This window comes from Sylvia atricapilla, chromosome 10 (assembly GCF_009819655.1).
Source record: "Sylvia atricapilla isolate bSylAtr1 chromosome 10, bSylAtr1.pri, whole genome shotgun sequence".
NCBI classification, from domain to species: Eukaryota; Metazoa; Chordata; class Aves; order Passeriformes; family Sylviidae; genus Sylvia; species Sylvia atricapilla.
The window spans coordinates 9,333,475-9,357,428 of NC_089149.1; the positions used below are offsets into that span (position 1 = coordinate 9,333,475).

Sequence of the window (23,954 nt, forward strand, 5' to 3'; positions counted from 1 at the left end):
GATTTGAATTGTTCTTACATGTTTATCTCTGAATTTGGGCTGATCCCAGAAAGAAGGGTCAAAATTTTACTTGAAATTTGTAAGATAGCAGCTACTATGTATCTTACATTTATGTAAGGTAAGCCTCTCTATTTCTCTAAGTTGGGAAATTAAGGCAACTTCAAATTTGAGCTCGGAGTCTCCATTGAAGACAAAGCAGTGCTTTGCTTGCATCTAGCATCTAGCAGTCAATGTTTGTATAGAAGTAGGAGTAATGCTACATTCCCAGGTACAGGGACAAACAGAAAACATCATGATCTCTTAAGGTCTACATGGCAATATTGAATTTTGTCCTTTTTTTCTGCATATTAGTATTGCACAGTTTATAATATTTAGTAATTTAAGCACATGAAAAGTCATTTTTGCACATCTGTTGCTCTCACATCGTAAGGAGCACATCATATGTTTATTCTGTATGTGCTATAAACTGCAGTAGCAGGCACAGAATATTAAAAGCTTTTCTTAAGTGCTGCCTTTTGTGTCCTGAGACTATATAAGGAGCACTCACAGAAGCAGGTTTGTCATCTGTGTAGCATCACTCCTTGAGCAGTTTGAGGGAGTATCCCCATACACTCCTTGGGCATTACTGTGAGGTGTCCAAAGCCATTTGGCCTTATACCCAAGCAGACACAGTAGGACTATTGGGAGGCTCTGTCCTGAAGACACCTGACAGCAGCCAAGGTTCTCTTAGGAACCAGATCTCAACTGCACGTTGCTAAATTCTAGTTGACAGCCAGGATTTCCAGTTGTGATTATGAAGTTGAGATTCCATTGTCATATTTCTCCTGAATAGAGTTCTCACTGTGACAGAAATGTTACATATAGGAGAGACTTTAGGGAAACAGTATGAGATTAGTTCAGTCATGAGTGAGCCTTTGAGTTGATTATGTTCATGACTAGAATTCTAGACAACATTCTTCTGGAAGAATGGCAGGCTTAGGTAAAAGGAGGAAGGAAAATAATTTTTTTATTTTCAGTCGGCATTTGGGATAGCAGTGCACAAAAGAATAGTGTTATAAAATTTACCCTGTACTGAAAGGATTGTAACTAACTAGGAGCAATAGTTTTCCATTAGAGATTGAGAGTGCAGGGCATTGTAATTTGTAATTCTACCCAGGACTATTTATATGGGTTGGTTTGTGTGCTACGCTGTGCCTAACCTTCATCTACTCTGTAGCAAGTCAGAAGCTTATTTGGTCCTTGGGACAGCTAATTATATCCATCTTTTCTTATCTATCAAGAAAGCAAGGGAGATCATATACTTTACTCACCAATGAAAGCAGATTGCCTGCGTGCCTCTTTCCTCCTCTTCACATGACCTAATTTAAGCTTTTTGAAAAGAAAGGCTACACATGCTTGGAAATCAAGAGTTCATCTGATGTTTTAAGTGTCAGAAACTTCTCATCAGGAGCAGCCTGCTGAGGAAGCAGACAGTTAATGTCAAGTCACTTTGGTTTGGAAGGTCAAAGGAAATTGTATTTTAGGAGGCAGTGGAAGAGCTGCCTATTTGCATGGCTTTAAATAAAAATTTAGCGTAGGGAAAATTCTTAGAGAAACACTCACTAAGGGGGACCCAGTTTTGATTCAAGTGTTGGCTTGAACTGTTGCAAGCTCTGCTTAAGGGAGTTCTGCAACACCCTCAACTGCTTTTGAAGGAAGAGTTTGCAGAGAGAAAAGGTAGAGGAACAGCCATTGTCCCCATTAATGTACTGCCATGTGGTGAAACAGACCACCCCGTCTGGAAATTGGACGCCAAGAAATACCCACCAGCCTTTAACACAGGTGGATCTTCTGAAGGTGCTTTAGACATTTCATTTCCAGTTTAACTCTGTAGAGTAGATTTCAGTGCATTAGAATACTGGCCTGTCAGTTACAGTCCAACTTAAGATTTCACTGTTTCTCCAGTAAAGTTACTTCCTTTCCCAGAAGCTGAAATAAAGAGGGGGAAAGTCCTTCTGTTTGTTATTTTGCTTGAACCTTAGTAGCCTTAAAGTGAAATTTAAAAACAGCACAGTCCAGGAAGTGGCATCCTGCTTCTGAGCAAAGAGGGCATCCAAAAATACCTGCTCTTGCATTCTTCCTGCTCCATGCTTCTGTCACAGCAGCTGTACAGAGCATGGGTTACCATCCCTAGCTGCTTGTTGCCTCATTTTCAGAGTCACTAGCCAATCTGCTTAGATGAGCCCTACAGCCTCCTGCATGCTGGCTTAACTTCAGCAACAGGCTGAGGAGCAGGACTTGTGCTGGTTGGCAGTTTTACCCACAGCTCAGCTGCTCAGTTTGAGGGACAAATAAGAAGCAGCTGGGGAGGGCTGTAAGCAGAGTCCTCCCCAGCCACTGCTGCTGTTGGATGTTCTGCCCACAGCGTCAGATCAGATGAGCTCAGTGCAGCCTTGTGCTGTGTTCTCCAACACTCAGCACCACCTTACCTGAGGAGGCTTCTCACATACTGTGTTTACTTATCCAGCACCAATTCTAAAAACCTAGCTTATCATTATAATAATAGTTGAGCATTTTGGCTTCAAATTGGTATGTCTGTGGTCACATAATTTCTTTTAAGAGAAATGCATTTGAGATGACCTCAGTAAGGTAGTAATTTTCTCTTGCCCTTGACCTGTGCAAGAAATCTTTAGCATTACTGTGCTGTGTGAAGAGTTACTGCCTTTTACCAGGCCGAGTCACAAACAGGGTCTGGAACCATGCAGCAAGTGCCATTAGAGGCTCTATCCTCTGCAGCTCTCAATGAACCAGACAGAGGAAATCATTGGCTACAAAGCCCATGCAGCCTTGGAGAGCAAATGCATGTTGTTTTTAAATACTCTTTCCAGAAAGAGACAGAGAAGCCAGTAAATTTCTCAATCCAGTTTGGACTGTTCATTTGTGGAACCCTCATTAATCCACAAGGCGTCATTACAGTTGTATTGTTGCCATAAAAACACAGTATTTAAACAGCTCCAGAAAGGAATTATTTTATGTGCTTCCCCCTGTAATTCCTTCAAAGGGAACTGCATTATACCACTACCACACTGTCCTTAAGGGTTAGTTTCATAGGAAGGAAGAAACAAAGGTTACCTGGTTTTCCAAGCATCTTCCATTCTACCACTAGAATAAGTTCCTTTCCTCCCACTACTGGCTATCCCTCCATGATCACCTTCTGCCCATCTACAGAAATTAGAGGCAAAGCATTAACCAAGCAGCTGTAGCACAAACCTCTACTGCTGATCCCCCAGCCATACTGCCCTTTTGAAGGTTCTCTTTCTCATATAACTGCAGCCCTGCCAGTGGCCAGCTGAAAATGCTTCACAGTTCATGATGGTCTCTGGCATTTGTTTGCACTGATAAAACAGTACCTTGTTTTCCTGCTTAGTAACATTGTCTACATCATTCCTAGTGTTGCCAGTTCTGAAATAGTAAAGGCAGTGAATGAGGCAGTAGAATGTTTGGAAAGGTGCAAATTAAAATAAAAAAGGACTGTATTTTAATGTAGGCATGCCTATAAAGAGTGCAGATAATGGCAGCTTTTCAGCTTTTTGTGTCTAACTTCTCCACATTAGCATTCACCTTAACATGAATGCTTATGAAGTCCACACTTTAAAACACCAAAATAATATTTTATAAACATATCTGCATCTTCTGTAAGTCTAGCTTTCTAATAAGTAAATTTTTATTTTCTTTTTATTAATACCTATATTGAAAGAATCAACTCGTGAATTACAGCTAATTATATTTATGCATTCTGTCCTCTTTCACAGCAGAAATGAGATATTCCATTGCTCAAGCTGAAAAAATATATTAATGGTTTTTTACTGAAACTGCAAAAATCTGATTGAATGTGTTCTGAAAGTTTAACATACAGCTACAAGCATGTTAAAGTAATAAAATTTAAACCTTAGTATAAACATACTGTGGATTTTATTGTGAAAACTATAGGAGCTGCTTGGAAGCAGAGTAGAGTAATAGAGGTCATTGCTTTTTTTTGTCATTTCAGTGCAGGTTTCATTACTCTGTCCCCACAATAATGGTTTTTTTTCTGAATTCCAATGCATGCTAAAGCAGAGAGATGCTGGTTGTGGCACAGGTCCTCTGTCTTCCAGATCATGGTGATCCTAGTGACATGCTCAGAGGTTCACATTAGAGTAGGTCATGTTACTGGAGCTGTAGAGGTTGATCAAAGTACAGCATTCAGAACAGAATCATTTTAGAGAGGAGGTATTTTACCTCTTCTCAACTGGTTTGGAACTGAATTGTTTCCTTGCACTTTCCCTGTTTTGCTGTAGTGCTTTTCCAAACAACTCTCTCTCTTTTCAGACTGCCATACTGTTGAACACTGTGTAAAATGTTGGGATGGTTAAATTGTCAAATCACTAGTCCACACTGCCAATTGAAGCACTTCACATAATCTGGAGATTCCAAAAAAAGCACAGTATTTCTGATATGGAGTCCTTGTTTTTTGAGAGTTCTGCTTCAATCTGCATAAATCCCCCTTTATTCCTCCTCTCTGCATCTGCTTTGAGCAGCCTTTAGTCCATTTACAAGATTGGTTTCCTCCTGCAGCTGCCAATCATTCCCTCCTGGCCGTATTTTCATTTTGCTTTCGTTCTTCACTTGGTCCATACACTCTAAGTTTTCCTCCATTCCTCAGAAGAGACAAGATAATGAACTTATTTTCCTTGAATAATTGTAGACCTGTCAGTTTTAAGTGGAAAACCAAAAAATGTTTGATCTATATTGCAGCATGTCATCCTCCCTGCATAGTACTCCAGAGATAAAACCACTTTAGTGTATCAGATCCATGACTTCTCTTACCCATCAAATTATTATATCTGATTCTCACTTTGGTCTTGTCCTCTGAGTCTAGAGGGCCACTGACTTCCACCCAAGTATTCACATCCTTACTGACTCCCTCAGCTTGGCATTGAGGGTGGTCATCATCATTTTCTGCCCTTTTGTGCCTGGAAAAACAGGGTAACTGGCAGTGAGGATGCTCTTCTTGTTTAGTCAACGCTTCTGGCTCTGAGGGTTGTACAGTTTGCAAGACTAAAGCATGCCCACTTCTCATGCAGATATAGTCCAAGTTAAAAAAACAACAAGTAAAACTGAAGTATTTGTAGCTCCAGTGACACTCAGGTCAATACTATCCACAGGGACTATATATCCAAGTAACCATTTAAGCTAATGCCAGGAAAAGTGTGGCTTGTTCCTCTGCTATGCTGTGTCAGCAAATAGAAGATTGGCATTTGTCATTGTGGACTTTATGGAAGTGCTTGTCGTAGCTGTTTCTTTGGCTGATTTGAATTTTTATTTTGTTTATTAGTTGTAGAACGTGAGTGCCAAGGCTAAATGCTGTTTTATATAAAATCTCAATAAGATTAAATCCCCTTGCCATTCTGTAATTAATTTCAAGGATATTGTGTTGTTTTCCCAGAGAGCTTGTAATGATCTCTAGATGCATTCCTGGTTACAGAACAACTCTGGATTAAAACAGTGAGGGATGGGCTCATTGTGAGATACTGTGGGGCAGTTAAAGGTTGCAGAGGTTCAAAAAAACCAGCAAGTGCTTTGAGTAAACCCCAGTAAACCACCTTTAGGAGAACTGAGTGACTTCTGTTCTACCAGCTCGTGCCACATTCCTGCCAGCACAGATCCACTGGGCACAGCTGGGAGACTGAACAAAACAGCAGATCTGTGTTCAGCCAGTATTACTTCTGCTGCAATAGTTAGTTTTCACTCTTGTCATAAACAGAAGCCCTTGTAGACTAATTACCAGATGTACTGCAGCGGTAGCACTTGTCCCCTGAAGGCTGTAACTGGCATTTGCTTACAAAGCTGTGTAAAGAGGATATTTTCAGGATATCATTCATTTTTGTCTTTTTCCAGCATTATGTGTGAGAAAGGGCAAATGAGCCCACCTGGAAATGGAAGTTCAATTGTCTGGCCTATTTTTCTGCATAGCACACATTGCTGTAATCTCACCTTGAGGGAATACACACCATCGTTATGCCAGCTGGCTTGGGCAATATGGAATTTGTTGGTGCCAGGAGTTCTTGAAAGGATGTAGTTCCATAGTGTAAATGTACTGCACTGGATAAAGCACTGTCTGTACTTTTCTTGCCAGTGTCAAAGAAGAGGTTGCTGTGTTGTTGAAAAATGCTCTAGTCTAGGTAAAACTACATTGTCCATATGCTTAAAATTTATCCCAGTTAAACCATTTCTGCTTGATTTCCCCACTGTGCATACCCTTATCAATTATCACATTTTTAGTGAATGTGTCCACTTCCAAGTCACTTCAAAGCTTTGGAATTTGACTCTCCTGGTAAAGAATAAAAACATTCAGGCAAAGGTTAAATAAGGGATAATCAGCTCAGCTCTAAATTCACTTTGTGCATTCATCTGCATTGACTTGAGTGTAGTGACAAATTTCCAGTTAATTCAATTGGCAGAGAAAGGTACTGTTTAAAAATTAACGTTGTGTTGAAAAGGTGTTCAGTAAGGGGAGTTCAGACAGAATCAGTGTGTGAATGCAAGAGAAATCCAGTGCTTGACCTTTTATTCCTGCTTTCTCTTGAGACTGCCAACAAGAATCTCTTAAGTGCTCCCTTTACAGTTGATTTTGGTGGTGTGAACACCTGCCTTTTAACAATTAGAATAAAACTCACAAGCTCATTTCCTGGAAGGCAGGAGCTATCAGACGTAATGACTGCAGGCTTTATTGATCTGATGGGGAGGATTTGGAGTGCTAACACACAGCCTGAAGTTTCCATAGGCGAATAAAAATCCCTGAGTCCCTCAAGTCCTTTGCGCAAATGAATCCTTCCTCTTTTACAGACCTCTCTGAAATTGAGACGTGTCTATATGAAGACTGATTTTCCATAAATGTTTTTACAAAGTCTTTTTCAATAGTGATTTTTTGCTTTGTTCTCTGTAGGTGGAAACCCCACTTGACAGCAACATTGAAATCTCCCCTGGCCTAGTTTCTGTTCATAGCAGCGCAAGTTAAAGTATCCTCTCAAACACAGTTTCTGCTCTTTCCTGATTCCCTGGAAGAGCCAGAGACCAAACAAAAGCAACTTTATATCAGAAATGTAAACAGTCAAGGGCAGAACTTTCTCTGTAGGGACAACCATCTGTCCTTCACGTGAAAGAAACCGGTGAACGGCTCTTGCTATGAAAGATGCCTCCTTTCATGTACCAAACATTCACCAGTTATATAAGACTGCTAGGGAACAACCAAGTGTCGTTTGAATCCCTTAAAATGATGGCTCTTGAAGACTTCTGTGGTAGCTGCAGTTGCTTGTGTATCCAGAGTTAAGGATATCTGCCCTCCTGTGCACAGGTGGGTGTTTTAAGGGCAGCTCAGAACAGGATCTCTCCCCAATAATAGTGCAATGTGCTTGTAGGCTCTTCCAGTCTTTGAGCAGTTAACCAGAAGTAAGAAAGAAGTCTTTCAAACTTACAAAATCTGTACTCCTTGATTCTGCCCTGGCCAGTCTTCTGCTGAAAAAGATTTTTATACATCACAGTTCTTCCTGGTTGCCAAATTTGATGTTCAAGGACCTGCGTCAGAGTCCTTGCTAATACAGCTCTATCTGTTGAATCGTCATGTCTTATACAGCCAATTTGGGGGATTGTTAGTTTGGGTTTTGTTTCATGAAGACAGAAAAAGAATTCCATTAAAAGATGGAATATATATTTGTTCTTCATGGAATATTTTTTGCCAACAGTAATTACAATAAAATTCTTGAGTAAACAGTATCCACCTGAGAGGTAACCAAGCTAGCAGGACTGTTGGCTGCTAACACACTAATCACCTACTTCATGTTAATATATGGCAGTTCAGGAATGATTAATAGGAGGCTTTACAAACTTAGGTAATAAGTCTGGGTAATACATGCATCCTGCATGTGTGTGAAGGACGTGGTGCTGGTCTCTGACATGGGCAGCAGTCCAAAGGAACAGCAGGAAGAACCTGATGTTGAACTGCTGGACATGCAGTGGTGCCACTCTACCGTGCCTTTTCAATCCTTGGAAATGGAACAAATAAAGGCTCTCTACAGAGAGGAAGTTGCTTGGAATTCAGGCACAAAGAATCCAGAAGAATTTTTTTGCACTATTGTGAATGGCAGCTTGGTAAAATAGTGGGTTTTGAAATAGGGCTTTTTTTGATTAATAAGAGAAGCCTTTATGCGAAGTATTACTGTAATTGCAGGCTCATGTTCTGATTGCCTTATCAGGGGAGATGCATCCTCAATGGCATCTTTGTTTGTCTTACAATGGAAAAAGATAGAAAATAAGCAATTAAAGCAGACTTACTGAAAAATGCCCCAAATCTGAGCATTCAGCTATGCACTTCTAGCTAAGATTGTTGGTTAGTTTTTGTATTAAGAAAATATATTGCTGCAGTCTGTACTTGCTTTGTGGTGTGGTCAGACTACTGACAAAAGAAAAAATTTCTCTTTTTGTTTCAACTATGATCTTCTTTTTTCTTTTCTTGCTTCTCACCCTACAGCAGTCTTGTATGAATGTGCTCATAGAAATTAGAGGTTAATTACCTCTGTTGTATATTTAGGATCCTTGTTATTCCAATGAACCTTGTAAAGAAATGTACAGAATCTGACACTGGTAATTTCAAAAATAGATGGACTTTGCTCTGATTGTGTGTCAGCTGATATTTTAGTAGTGAATAATGTATTTATTAAGCTTTATGAAAATGAAAAACAAACCCCTTGCTCCCTATTTGTGGTCTATTGCCACCTAGGCATGGGCAAGTCCAACATTAAATTTGTATCTCCAAGGAACAGAGGATTCCCAGGAGAAAATCAGCAGACATCTTTTATAGAGTGATAAGGAAATATATTTTCCAAAGAAAATGGCTTGTGTTTATCCTGTAATACCTCATAAGAGCAGTCTAATATTAGTAGAAGATTAACATTATTCAGTCATTTAAATGTCAAATCTTTATTCCAAACCAGCATAGATTTTGAGTTAAATCTCAAAGACTCTTGCTTTCTAGTTTTGTGTGTGTGTGTGTTTCTGTGTGTTGCTTAATCTCCCTGGCCAGTACAGGGGATGTTGTGATCTCCTCGCTAAAAGACGTCACACTGAGAAGATTGGAGTAGAGGAATAAATAGAACAAGTGCTAGAAAGCCAAGCAGCTCATCTTGGTTGAACTAAAATGCACTCCACACAAACTGCCTTTCCCACAGATTTGTTTCTTCTAAGTTAAATTCGGTTCCCATTTCGCGGAGTATCCAACCAGCTCATTTGAGGCTCTGCTAAGTATGTTTGCATCAGTTCCTGAAATGTTGTTTTACCTCATTGTGCAATTCAGTAGCCAGTATTTTTAACATGTTACTCCTCTGGTGGAGAAAGCAGAAAAGGGCAATGGCTCCCAGAGGTCAAAGAGGCTGAAAATTTGGGTGATGAGGTTCAGTCCAGAGCTTGAGCACTTAAAGTTCTGCTGTATCTGAACTGGCTGTGTGCAGCCCCATCTCACTATCATTAGCCTGTATTCCTGACCTGTGCACCAGAGTTAATCTAGGCAGGGCTTGCTGATTCTGTCCAGGCTGATTCTGTGTCTCAGTGCCAGGAGTACAGTCACAGTGTGTGTCTCTGAGACAGGTCTGCTGCTTCTCCTTGGAACTGGCCTGTGTGGAGCAAGAGGGCTGTCAGATGTTCAGACACTCTTCAAAAATAGAGGAGATCCAAAAAAACAAATACATGTTTCCTCATGGCATTTTGTGAAAGGAAGAATGGAGCCCACTGTTTAGGAGTTCAGTGACAGATAGAGAGCTAAGATTTGAAAGATTGCCCACTAAAATGTTTAATTGTTAGTGATAATAAATTGCATAAAAACAACTGTGCATTGCACAAGAATGAGTGAAAATGAGTCCTTGCCCATACTCAGAAGGATTTGGTGAGACTGGAACTACTGGAAAGTTTTTCAAGCGAAGTTACGTTAGGAAAAGCTTGCTGCTGGAATTTACTGCTTTTTTCCAGACTTTTTTTTTTTTTTTTTAATTCCAGGACTGTGCTTAGACTTTGTCTTCCTCTGATCCAAATAGATCCTAAAAGAATGTAGTGAAAAAATGAAACAAGGCAGGATGCAACAGGGTGGACATTTCCCCACAGTGACTGCTTGCAATCAAACTCGGGCATACAGAAACAACTGTATACAGTTGTGGATAAAGAAACAACTAATCCCAAAGTATAGTTCCCTTACAGTGCAGTGCAAGGGAGTATCTCAGTGTCACAGAGCCATTTGTGGATCCTTGTAGAGCCGGTTGGGTGGCATTTGTTCTGAGAGCACAACTTTGCCTAGCACAGAGTTTATTTTTAGCATTTTAACCAAACAGATTCAAGGGTTGGAAATTTCTCTAAAATTTAATTACTCGACCACTGTCATCATGTGTTCAAGGAGTCTGACTTGAGGCTGATGATGGTGTGAAGGTGGTACCAGGCTGTTTTGACCTACTTAAGCAAAATGTGTTTATACTGGTTCATCTCTAGGAGTCCTTTAGACTCGTAGTCCTCTGTGAATGTCATTCTGTGCAAAATTGATGGTCTCTTTGTACAAAATGGAGCCTGCCTGTCCCTGCCAGCAGTGAACAGCCCTAGCATTTGTCCCAAGATTTTGTCCTTTCAGATTTACTGTTGGCTGCCTTTTGCAAAATTATTGCTGCAGTTCCTGGAGCTGGCAGTTTTGAGACAATTTGAATACATGGAAAAGTGCTCTGTTTCCAATCATTCCCTGGGCTTTTTTGCACCTAATAAACTGAGGAAGGAAACCTTGTCTATTAAAGCACGTTAGAAACTTTTTTATCAGGGGCATCAGTAGGTTTTAGAGTAGTGGAGATTTTTTTTAGCTTACGTGGCTGCTTGTCTTAAATCAGCAAAAAACAACCTGTGATCTTGAGCGTGCCCTATACACTGAATTCATTGAAGCACTTTGAGCTCCAAATATACTTGAGTGTCCAGACTTAGAACAGAAAAAGAAAAGAAAATTTTCACAGGAGCTCTAGTTGAATTAATATGAACTAAGGCAGGAACAAATGCTATCTTTTCCCCCATTTTCCTATTTTGTATTTCTGGTGGTTTTTTTAAGTTGTCTTAAAGAACAAGAATATTATTGATAAGTTTCAGAGACTTACATATTTTTCTAGTTTAGAACCATTTTGCTTCTATTGTCAGAGGCAATACAGCCATTTTGCTGTCCTGCTTTAATATGACATTTTAGACACTAAAAAGTCCTTCTAATTCTGCAGACAGTCCTCTTTATTTCCTTTCCTGCTCCCCATTTCCATTAGTAATGTTTGGCAGTGATTCAGAACCACCCTGCATTTGAGATAGGGTGACTAAGAAACCAACAAAAGCAAGAAAAACCGAGTGAAGGAAGCCACTGACACCCACCCCACTGCATGATTGCAGCAGTTTGTGCTCCTGCAGTCGCTCCAAGTTACAATAAGAGTTTCCATCAGCCAGGGAGCACAGTTCCTGGCTGCCTAAAGAGAGAGGCAGTATTGTCTGTTGAAACACAAGTCTTAAAGCCAAACACCTCCTCAGATGTCTTGCTTCTTCTCTTAGTGATTCATTGTATGGCTGTGGGCAAGTCTTCACGCTTATTTCCCAGTCTCTACAGCAGGCAGTTCTTAAAAAGCTGCTTTGAGAACATGAGTTGAAGTTTTTGAAGCACGTTGTAGTACTAGGAATGGTTTAAGTCATTGGTCACTGAGCTGTACTGGATTGCCTGTTCAGGGGGGCATCCTATCCCTCCAGTTAATTGATGAGGTTTGCCTCTTGTCTGGGGTGGCCTTTGGTGGATGACAATGACAATGTGAAACTGTGCAAACTGATAGCATAGTTCACACCAAAGCCAAGTCTCTCACCAATTTCCAGTCTGCATATCTGCTCTTAGAAGTATGTGATATATGAATGTCTCCGTAAATTACATATTCTTCTAAAATACACAAAACTGATAAACCTGTGGACTATCAGAAGCAGTCTTCGGAGCTCAGTAGGCTGGTGTGCTAGAGAGCTCTGTACAAAGAGACATGAAATGAAGGAGAGAAAAAAGAAATTAAACACTAATGGGGAAAAAAAGCACATAGTCACTACATAAGCACAGGCAGTTGGAAGTCATGGGGACTTTCTGTGTTGTCAGTTGCTTATTTCACCAGGGGGACACTTTCAGCCCGCGATACTGCTCGGAGTTGGATGGATAAACGGAACAGCGGGGGGACCTGCTGATGCTCAGCTTTGCCATTCTTAATAAACCTCACTTTGCTCAATAGAGAAATTATTGCAGAGGCCTTCAAGGAACAAAGGCACCAACTGGCCACAAGCAGGGCTGATAAAACTGCCTCTTTAGAGCCTTTTAGATTGGCTTTTTCTCTACTTTTCACACAAGGCTACAGGTCATTCAAGTGAAGCTGTATGAAAATGCCAGCTAAGCAGCCATGTTTATCCCTTTTAAAAATTTGGTCAAAGAAGTCATTGTTCCTCTGCTCAGGTCTGTGCCCTTTCAATATGGAGAAGTGTGAAGATCCTTTTAGACATAAAAATCTAATCCTTCAGTGTTGCAAAAATGACATGAAATCAATCCAAACTTTCTTTTATAAGCAAGCCAGTATAATGCATATTGTAAAGCAGTTGAATAATCTTATAAAATAAAGAGGCATATTGAGGCATATTGAGGTTTAAAATGTCTCGTTCCATTAAAGCTGATTTTATTGCATGACTGTCGTGACATCAGCTCTGTAAAGAACAATAGTTCATAACAATTTACAGGGAGATAAATTCCTGTGAGGGCTTCTAGCTGCAACCTTATCTATGAAAATGAAGTTATGCACCAGAACCCTTTGATAGATTGTTTCCATGAAACGCCCTCTAGTTCACTTATTGCTGAGAACCTTGAAATATTACCATAATAGTTCAGCTGTGAAGAAATGATTGTTTTGAAGTAGTTAAGACAAAGTTATTTCAATTGCTGAATCACTTTCAGTGCTCACTTGCAGAGAGGAAGATTGTTTGATGTGCTAAAATTAAAAAGTGGACAAACTGATTCAAATTGGTTTGGGATTTAAGACTTTAACTTAATTTTAAGCTTTCTAGGTGTGTCTCCTCAAGCTGTCCTGCAACCTGTCTTACCTTTTGATATAGGCCAGGCATCTTCTCTAAGGAAGTTCCAGTGTTTCAATTGTATTTTTAGTTTCTGTTGTATATATAATGTCTGTGTTAGCTTTCTCTGTAGTTACATTCAGTTTTGTTCTGAGCTACAAGCAACCCACTTTAAAATTATGTTCTGATAAAGCCCTATGGATTTTAAAGGTCATGTTCTTTTCTCAGATGAATACATCATTCCTATTGAGTCACCTGCTGTTTCTACAAACTCAGAGTATTTCTGATGACATTAATTATGTTAATATTCAAAGGGTTCTTTGCACAAGCTCAGGCTTTTCTAACATGTTAGTTTTTGAGATGCATTTAAAATGCAGGGAAGATGGGAGGAGTTGGGCATTACTGCACTGGAAAAGAGAAAATAATTTCCTTTGTGCAATTCCTGGTCCTGCAAAGAATGATGAGTTTGTCCAAGTTATTGATTGTTTTACTACCCAAATTGTAAAGCAATCTCCAGATGTGATCACATGTTGTTTTTCCTGCTGAGGCATTGGTATAAAGGAACTCTGTCAAGGCTATTGAGATAAGCCAAAGAAAAGCCTAAAAACACAGGCAGCAGAAATCAGCAGAAAACCACTAGATTGCTTCAGCTTGCTTTTATTTTGGCACTGTTGTCTGGTTCTAGGAACTATTTTAACATCTGTCTCTAGAGGAAACAAAGCACATTTTTAATGGTAGCAACAGATCTCACACAGAAGGCAGCTTGCTCCCTCTGAGAGAGGAATCTGCCCCCTGAGCCAGTGATTTGTGTGTAGATTTTATTTGGAGCTTATTCCCACTTTGAACAGCATTGTATTCATTGTATCACAAGTACATTTTGGGTTTTGCTTTAATTTTTTTGTTATGGATCTCAAATCTTAGGGTATAGGGTTTGGTCTGAGATTAGAAGTGGTTTAGTCTCCCTGGGTTGAGCTTAGTTTCCAGAGAAGTGCCTGGCATGCTCTCCAGGAGCCTTGTCTTGTTGGCTTCACTGGTGTGCTGGGGTAACAGGGCAGTCTCTTCATCTGCTGCAGGCAGGAGCTGCTCAGGAGTGTCACACGTTGCTGCTTTTGTCTGAAGAAATCAAAAGTTACTTGCAAATGCCTCAATCGGCTCTTATTGCTCAGGGTAGCAAAAGTTGCTGGATTTTTTAAGAGTTCAGACTAGGCTCATCTGGACAGAGATGTAAACTTGGAAGCAATAGTGTCTATATCCCTGTTCAGCTGTTTGCAAACCACTATAATTTATTCTTTTTTCTCCTTTTCCCTCCTGATGACCCTTAGCTTCATATTCAGTAGGTCTGTAACTCTTTCGTTTAAAGTGTGCATCCATTTGTTTCTTGCTCCTTTGGTTTGAGGGAGAGAGGAGGAGTCAGTGAAATGGAAGCCTGGCTTAGTTGGCAGTACTTAAGGGTATTACCAAAGAAACAAAACACATTCTCTCACCCTGCCTGCCTGTGCTGGACACTTCTTCCGAGTCTAAGAGCTCTCCATCTTCATTGCTTTTTTACAAGTACCTGCTTTTGTTAAGACTACTATAGGTGTCACGAATTCTGATTTAAATATTTAAGATTTGGAGAGATTTCAGTGAATATTTTCACACAGTTAATTGCCAACAGTGAAAATTAAACATTAAACTCTGCTTTATTTTGCTAGCCAATGTCGCTAGGATGCTGTGGAGTAGAGATGGATGTTAGTTGTTCATTTTGATGAAAATACTGAATAATATTTGTGTCTTTCAGCCTAAACTATTTAAAGACACAGATGTTTAACTGGATAAAAATTTTATTAGCAAATGCTGGATGTAGGTTTATTTCATTTCCAGTGTTTGTAGAGATAAACAGGTTCTGTACTTGTCTAGTTTATTGGCATCCCATTGCAGCTGATCTTGCTGTGAATGGACCTAGGCTGCATTTTTGTTGCAGACTTCGGCAGTGTGCCTCAGCATGAGCCCAGCTAAGTTGAAATGTATTCAGAGGTTCAAGCAGGAAAGTCTTGGTGTGAACAGAGATCAGCTTCAAAATGGTCACCCAAGGTGCAGGGAGGATGTGACCCAGAGCAGGGAGTACTGGAGCTTCACTCCAGGACCATTCTACTGCCCAGTGGGAATGTCAGAGCTCTGGCTACTTAACACAATAGAACAGAGCAATATTAACTTCTGCCTTTTTAGCATAATCTATTACAGCTGAGGTAAGGTTGGCATGGTGTGCAGTAACTTGTGTAACTGTCTTTCCAAATATGGGCCAAGAGCAACTTAATCCAGTACTGTCTGATGGATAGATGGAAATTCATTGTGGTGATACCAAATCTGTGCAGGCACACACAAAAATGGAAGGCAGGAAGTATAAAGGGAACTACAAAGTATACAGGTATATGATATTATGTTGATCTTTTTGCTGTGATGCTGTAGCTGTTAAATATATCCCTCTGATTACATAATTTGCTGTGAAATGACTTTGTTGGTTGCTGAGGATTTTTGCTGCATTTTGTCATGTGGTTCACATTAATCTGTGGATCTCCCTGGCTTCTGTTGCACAGCAATTTGTTCTGTACAGGAGACATTAAAAGCAGGCTCTTTTACAGCATGTGAAGGAGTGCCAGGAGTGCTTTGAAGGGATAATTGGCTTCCGTCCATTTGAGGATTTAATAGAGCACCTTTCTAGTCCCCAGCACCTCCCATCATTTGGGAGCACAGTAACCCATATCTTGTGCATCACTCCAGGAAAGTTGGTTTATAATAGATGAGTTTTTAAAAAGTTCTGCCCCTGTAAGAACTGTCACAGCATGTTTTCTGTCTAATCAGGAACTCAACAAAGTGCTGCTTTCTGAAAGCAGAAGTTGACAGTACTATACCCCAAGGCTCCAGTAATGTTTGAGGAATAATTTCCAGGTTTGGTGTGTTGGTATTCCTGTACACAGAATGGATGGATGCTCATTCAGTAGATAGGATTTTGCACGGAATTTCATCCTGAGGCTATGAGGAACACTGCCAGCATGTGTACTTGTGGTTTATTAAACAGCAGACAGCAGAATTTCTCTTGAGTGTGAACAGAGTGAATTCAAGGACCTGAATCAGCAGAACATCTGTTCATATGCTTAAATTTAAGCACACAATTAGGAGTTCTGTGGAAGAGAGATTTGGGAATTGTAATAAAAAGAGTAGAGATGGCAAAGATTACAGGATGAATGGCATGAGTGGAGGAGAAGCGTAACACCGTTTAGGTGGTCTACCTTTGTGGTCCTGTAGTTTGGTAGTTACTTTGCATAATTTACATTGATCCTTATTCCTCAGACTGGTTTGAAACAACTGAGATGCAAATATTCTTCTGGGAAAATATGTCTGATATAAATATAATCCCTACAGTTTTATCTTTACTTCCCTGTAAGGTAACATGCTTGCCTATGCCATGACTGCCTGATTGTGTCTGCTTTTCACAACAGACCATGTAAAATCAGGAGTTGGTGAGTCCTGATCAGAAGGTTTTTTGGGTCTGCAACAGAGATTGTTGTCTGAATTGTTCAGGGCTTTCAGATCCACCTTCTCCCAGAGGACAGGTCTCATTAACATGTAATTGTTGTGATGCTGTTTACACCTGGCAGTTGGTGAACTGTTTTTCATGTTCCATTCCATGTGGAAAAAAAAAGCTGCCAGGGATGATGAAAGACCTTCCTTCTAGGAGTAGTTTTTAACATTAGCCTTGTTTTTATTATGAAATGTAAGAGTACAGCAGTTCCTGAGGCTTTAGAATGGTGTAGACACAGCAAGGAATAAAATGAAAAGTGTATCATTTTAACAAATAAAATGCCAACTGCTTGCCACAGCCTTTGAGATGTTCAGAAAGTGCTAAACATTACAACATACAAATAATAGTCAGAGAGATTGAGGCAGAATTTCTTTTAACTCCATACTACTTTAATGATAAATTTTGTTTGTACTCATTCTTTTCCTCAAGGCTACTCTTAATTACAAGTGTGGGAATACAAGGCAATCTTTTGCAATGCTAATACATTGAAAGATAAGGATGTACATTCTGATTTGTTTGAGCCAAGTGATCTCTATGACAGATACAAAAAAGAAAGAACTTCTGACATCAGAGGTATTCAAGAAAGCAAAATTTGGATTTAGAAATGCACAAATCATTTCCCTTCATCAGGCTAAGCATAGTAGCTCTGTGAGGGAGCTAATTCATGTCATGTGTATAAAGCAAGTCAAGTTCCACCTACTACAAAGCTTTTATGTAAGACTTTGCTGACCCAATAGGTGGTGGTATATTAATAGATCAACAGTGCACCCTTCCTTCTGCTGTTCTACCTAATCCTTTCTTGCCTTCAGGATTGAAGAGTATTTGATCTATTGACTCTTAAATCAGACATCATTTCCAAAAAAAAACCCTCAAGCCCCCAAAATACTAATGAATGAAAATTTAATGGTGTAAGAGTGAGAAACTGAATTAGGAATTAGGAATTAGGAATTAGGAAACTGAATTAGGAATACTGTTCTTCCTTTCCCCTCCTCACATATACAAACTTCACAAAGCTGGAACTGCCTGGCTTCCTACTTGCTCTTAGCAACCCTTGTCAAATGGCTTAACATGAACCTCTTCAAAAAGAGTACTTGTATTAGACCAGTATTAATTTACTTTCTCCTTTTCAATAATGCTTAAAATGCCCTCGTCATTCTGCCTGCAGGTCTCCACTGCTGCTCAGGAGGTGGAGCAGTCTTTATTTTTAGTAACAATATCTCTCATGCTGGGGTGGAAAATACTTAAACCAATTAAACACATTAGAAGATAATAGTGTGTGTGGGTTTGGTTCAAGATCTCCATTTTCTTCACTCTGGGGTATGTCCTATTACCAGCCTTCCTATCCAAGATGAAATAGTGTTGATAAGCTGCTAACTAGGTAAGCAGTACAACTGCTGCTTTGTCAGGTATTCCCATGTCAAGAAATCAGTTGTGATGGGGTTTGCTTCTATTTTTTGTTTGTTTTAATTCCATTAAAGTTTTGTACATTGTTTCAGTTTTGACAAAAAAAAAAAAGTTTAAGATGCCTGTTTCTTTTTAAACATTTTTTAATAATTAGCTTTGTGTACATGAAGTGCTTTTTCCAATCGAAAGAGACTCTCTGTGTGTGTCTGTGCTTTTAAGATCTGATGATGTGTTCTTCCCTTTTAATAGTGCTTAAAAAAACCCTTATGAACTGGCTAGTGTATTCTGATCTCTTCAAATATGTCTGGGTCGACGTTTTTACTCCTTGTATACACTCTGATTAGTAGGTTGGTTTTGTTTCTTCATTTGCAGAAGTTGGAAAAGCATTCCCTGAACCAGCATGTGGACTGGTCAAGGTCAGAAAGCCTTTGACTACACTGACATTAAACCTTTATTTATTTGATAAGGAATTTACACAGTCTAGCAATGTTCAGATTGTTTAAAACAAGCTATTTTCTAGGAACTGTGGCATGCATTGCTGCATGCATGAAGCATGGTCTCATCAGCACCTTGAGCTTTTTATTTATTCTTCATCTTGAATTTGACACTCATAATACAAAGCATGGAGCAGGCTGTCCTGCATGGATTTACTTTTACAGTGGAACATCAATAAACAAAATAAAGCTAGATAGCACTTTATAGATGTCCAAATCCCAAATGTTAACATAGGTTTTAAATGTTAACATTGTTCAGCACAGCAACATAACTTGTATCATCTTTCTTGGACTGAACTGAGAGAGAAATCCTGATAGGGAGAAGTTACAGAGGTCAGTAGTGTTTTCTCTCACCAGAAACAGTAGGTCACTAACACTAACTGTGTATTTCAAGTGAGGATAATAATTAAGTTGTCAGGCAACTTCTCACTGAACGGCACTTCTAATATAATACTTCTTACTTTACAGTGCTGGATTTGCTGTCCTGGTCAGTGTTTCATTTCCAGTTCAGAGGAACTTGGCTAGTGCTCAGTTTGGCACTACACAGCCTGTGGCCAAACCTGGTAGCTCCTAACTCTGACTGGTATTGGTAGTGAACAAACAGCAAATAAATACTTGTGAGAGGAGCATTTTTTAAAGGTAGTACAGGTTTTTGTTAATTGAGTGCCCAATTTACTAAATTACTGTTCAGCTCATAGTTAAGAGTTTTTGCATGGCAGTGTCGGGAAGATAAATGAGTTTGTCAGTGAGATGCTCAGATTGTCTCATTTGTTATTTTCCCCTCGTACATGGCATTTGATAGATGGCACACTGCTTTCTATGCAAATAGCTTCACCCTGGCTAATTTCTATGTTTGTGTGTAGGAAGATTTATGGAAAAGTGGTGGATTTTTTTGGCATTTTAAATTATGGTTGGGGAAGTTCCATCCTGCAGGTTGTGTTGGCTGAGGACTATGAGTTTTTCAGCCAGTGCCACATGAAATGCCCAGCCCTGCTGCAGGTTCTTCTTGCCATTCTGCTGTTCATTTTCTCTCTCTGACTTCCCTGCCAGCCCCTGTCTCCCTTGGGTTGCTGGCTGGGGAGAAAGCTCCACTTTGCAGCTTCCTGCTCGGATATGGAGGTGCCAAAAAGGGCCCTCAGAGAATGTTTTTCATCTTCTGCCCCTTTTACCTTAATCCCAGAACAAGTGGTAGGTACAACGTTTGAAACAGGCCTAGAAGGACATGAGCAGGTTGCCATATGTTCCTTCTTCCCATGCTCCAAGTTGTTGCTAAGTTTTGTGTGAACAGACCCTGTGCATACATTCCCTTTGTCTTTTCAGTGGGTCATGGAAACTCTGACCAGCCTTCAGTAAGGGAAAGACTCCTCACACCTCTGCTGAAGGAGCCATCTTCCCTTCCCCTCCCTCACACACATAATTTTAAAACAAATGTTCACCTGTGATGCAAAATTTGCTAAAGCATCTGTTTCTTCCTGGGAGCTCTGGAAAAATGTGATCAGTGTGATGAGTTTGTGTGAGTCTGCCTGGAAACTGTGTGTGTTAGAGAATGAGTTCAATATGCAAATCTCCAGCAGCTCCTATTTATACCCATGTCAAGGTCCATATTGTCCCTCTTCTGTCTCTCCACCTCCCCAGCCAGTTCCCTGAGCAGTTGTTGTAGGCAGTACTGAGTACGAAGGGTGCACTGCCATAAAGCAGCCAAAGGGAGCTCCTGGAAAGCTTCTGGTTTGTGTGAGCTCACCCACAGATCCTGCTCTGTTCAGTCTCTGGCATGGACACTGGTGAATCCTCAGAGCCACCCTGAGGAGCTGTAGAGCAGGAGGGGCTGAGGTTTATGGATGGTTGTGTCCCTGTTCAGGATGGCATCATGCAGGTGTGCAGGCTCCTTGTTTTGAGCTGTCAGTGTCTGTGTTATCCTGTGAGAGAGATTTTTCAAAGGTGTACTTGAGATCATTATGAACTGTCCCTTTGGCAATACAAATATTTCCTACTTGCCCATAGATTTATTGACTAATTCACTGGTCGGGGCATTTTGGAAGCTGGCACAGCCTCACTTGCTGAGAGAGTGAAAAGAGAAGATCTCTCTTTGCTTAGCACTCAGCTGCTGAAGAATTCCCATGAGTGGCAGTTATGAGGTCAACAGCAATAGAACAACCCTTGATATTAATATTTTGTAAGCTAAGAAAAAAAGCTCGATTGGATGTTATTCTTTTTCTCCTCTTATGTAGCAAGGACTCCTTTTCCTAGTGTTTTTCGAATGCTGGAGAACAGCAATTGTTTGTGTAGAATTACATGTTATTGTTAGCAATGTTCCTGCTTCTCTGCCACACAGTGACACTGCCTTTGTCCTTTGGAAGCAATGGAAAATGGTAAATGAGGTTAACAAGTTTCAGTCTGAAGTGAAAACTAAATCTGTGGCTATACAGCTCTTGTTGCATTCATTCTGGTCAGAGGTTGGTTTGTTCATTTATTCTCAGGGAAATAGCATCTCTTTTCCTTGGCCTCCTGAGAACCAGAAACCATGACTGAAACTCTGCTGGAGTAGCCTATTTCAGAGCTCAGCAAAGAATACTACACACAGCATTTAGGGATATAGATAGCTTGTTTTCCTTATTTGCCTCCCAATGAGAAATTGGATGAACCTTCGGGATGCAGAAACAGGGAAAATCCTCTGGCAAGGAACAGAAGATCTGTCTGTACCTGGAGTGGAGCATGAAGGTACTGTGTGACTTTATTGTGCTTTTGGGGCTGGGTGGTGCTGCATGTCTGGGTCACCCGTGTTGCAAATGTACCCCTGCTTTGGAGGACAGATGTCACCTTTGTCACTTGGGCAAATCATATCACCTCACTGTGCCTCAGATTTTCATTGCAAATAAAACAGGAACTGTCATCTCCATCAAAGGAGCTTAATTAAATTAATTAAAACATACTCTGGCCTGAGATTAATGTCCATTGTACAAGGAATAGTTAAGACCTTATCTGGTGCACTGTTCACTCGTCCATCTAGAAGATGGATGACTGCAAACTGTGGCAAATGCAAAGGAGGGCTATTAGGAGAAGCCACTGAAAAGATTACAGGTGGGAGGATGGTCTTCCTTGGGAGAAGAGACAAAGAAAGCAGTTCTTGTATGTCTTAGCTAGAAAAGAAAGCTGAGGTAGATAGGTTATGCTCAATAAATAGGCTGAGAAGGGAGGAGACATCCAACAAAGCAGGGTAATCCGATGGTGAATTAAAAGGTGTGGGAAAATGCAGTTCTGATGGAGTCCTGCAGCAGAAGCAATGAGGGCAAACAGAATAATTGTTCTAAAATTAAATCCATATGTGTCTTAAAGTATATAGTACATTGTATAGTACTTGTGTGTGTGTATGTTCTGTGGCCATTCAGGGCAAATCACAGTCTAGACGTAGCAAATGAAGAACCAAATATATAATAGAGTGAATAAAATACATTTTCTTTAAACAGGGCTTATATTTGCTTTTTAAACATGACTCCTATTTGATTTAAGTACAAGTTTCTTTATAAAATGAACTCTTAAGTTTCAAATCATGATACTGTATTACTACCTTAATTTACTATTACCCCTTAGATGAAATAAAAACAGTATTAATGTGGTATTGGATTGCTGCCAAAGTCTTCACATTAAACTGCCTTAAGTAGTAAAAATCACAGCCTGAGCACCTGAAACTGGAATTAATCACCTAAACCAGCTTTTGACAGCAGGAGCTTTTCCAGTCAGCTCTATTCAGTGACTGGGCATTCAAAACTGGGAGGCAATTTGGAAGATGCAAATCTGTAAAGTTTGGTTTCTTCCAATATACAAGCAAATCTTGGAGTAAGATGCTGAGGTGTAGCTCTTACAGAATCCCCACAGCCAACTTTCATTAATGACATACAAATGGTCCTTTCATTATCTGAGAAAAGGTGTCATTTAAAATGTAAAATCAGTTTGGCTAAGATAACTTGCTTTCTTCAGTGTCCCAAATATTTAAGGTAGCTTTATTTAAACTAAATGAAAACCTAATCACATGTATATTTAAATTGAATTTCAGTTTCTAACTAAACAGTTGGACCCAAAATTACTTGCGAGTAAATAAGAAATGTGTCATTCAACACTTTCTAATCTAATCAGCATTAAGCATCTGACTAAATGTATGTTAACCATGTAAGTGCTTAAATAAATGTGCAGGTATAGTACATCCTCAAGTCAACAAAAAACGTTAGTAAAGTGAGGATTAAGTCTATGCTTATCTTCATCTCAGCATGTTTTAAAATGGACTTAACTGATGAAAATTGAACTTCCTTCGTCTCTATTTTTAATAGAAAAAAAGAGAAGTAAAAGTAAAATGAACTTAAAATAAGTAATTTCAAGTAAAATTTTTGCTTGATGGTAAAAATGTAAATTAAAATATCTTAAACCAGATGTTTAAAGACAACACAGTCCTACTTTTATTACATGTAATTATTTGTTTGGTAGTTTTACAATTTAAAGCAAACATTCTCAGGACTCTGTCTTGGGTATGAAAGAAATGAAATTAGTAAATTGCAGAATAGTTTTAATGAGTCATTTTACACTTAAGTGCAAAGGGATGTTTATCCACAATGGTGTAGTCTGTACCAGTGAGGGCAGTAAAGGAAGGTGCCATGCAGGTTTCCATGGTGCAAAAAGTCCCTTAAAAATAATTAGAGATCTTTTACATTGAAAACTCTTGCCTTACAGTCTTAATTTTCTTATCTTAATTTTTTTTTTTTTTAATCAAACTGTGGGCGGTGTACTTCTCCTTGGGGTGGGATGCTGGTTTACATTCCCTAAGCCTCCAGCTCTTGATATTGGTCTCATATCAAGGTCCAACTCCATTAAACTGTTCTACATTAGATAGATTTGCCTGGGTTTGGGAGACTTTTTCTGCCAAAAAGTCTGAGCCTGCCCCCTGCTCATGGATATTTTGATATGCCTTCCATTCTGGAACAGTTTGGCTCATAAAGCACATACTAACTGTCTTCTCTACCCTCTTTATTTCTAAAAAATTCAAATGAAACATTCTCTAATATGCAGGAAGGATCACACACAATCACACCCCTGAAGTATGATGGTCTTGGGAGATTTTTACTGGTTTGACTCCCCTTTCATATTCTCCTGATTAGGACTCTCAATCAGTGCCCTCAAACTGTCCCTTCTCTTACTCTTCCACCTCTTAAAAAAAACCAAAAAATCTTGTGAAATAGTGAAATATCTAGCAGGTAGAGTTTGCCACTTGCTGTTGGTGTCTCACCTATTGCAAGAGCCCAGAAACCTGGACTGTCAAATTGCTCTCTTAAACTTTCCAGTGTGGTTCTGGCTTT

The 23,954-nt window shown here is 39.7% G+C and overlaps 1 protein-coding gene across 1 annotated transcript in view; it reads left to right on the top strand.

Annotated features, from left to right (window-relative positions):
• Positions 1-23,954, top strand: part of PDE6D (phosphodiesterase 6D) — a 33,659-nt gene that overhangs the window by 5,028 nt on the left and 4,677 nt on the right. Inside the window, exon 2 of the mRNA XM_066325909.1 lies at positions 21,242-21,330. Within this exon, the coding sequence (XP_066182006.1) occupies positions 21,242-21,330 (89 nt within the window). The remainder of the gene's footprint in view (positions 1-21,241; positions 21,331-23,954) is intronic.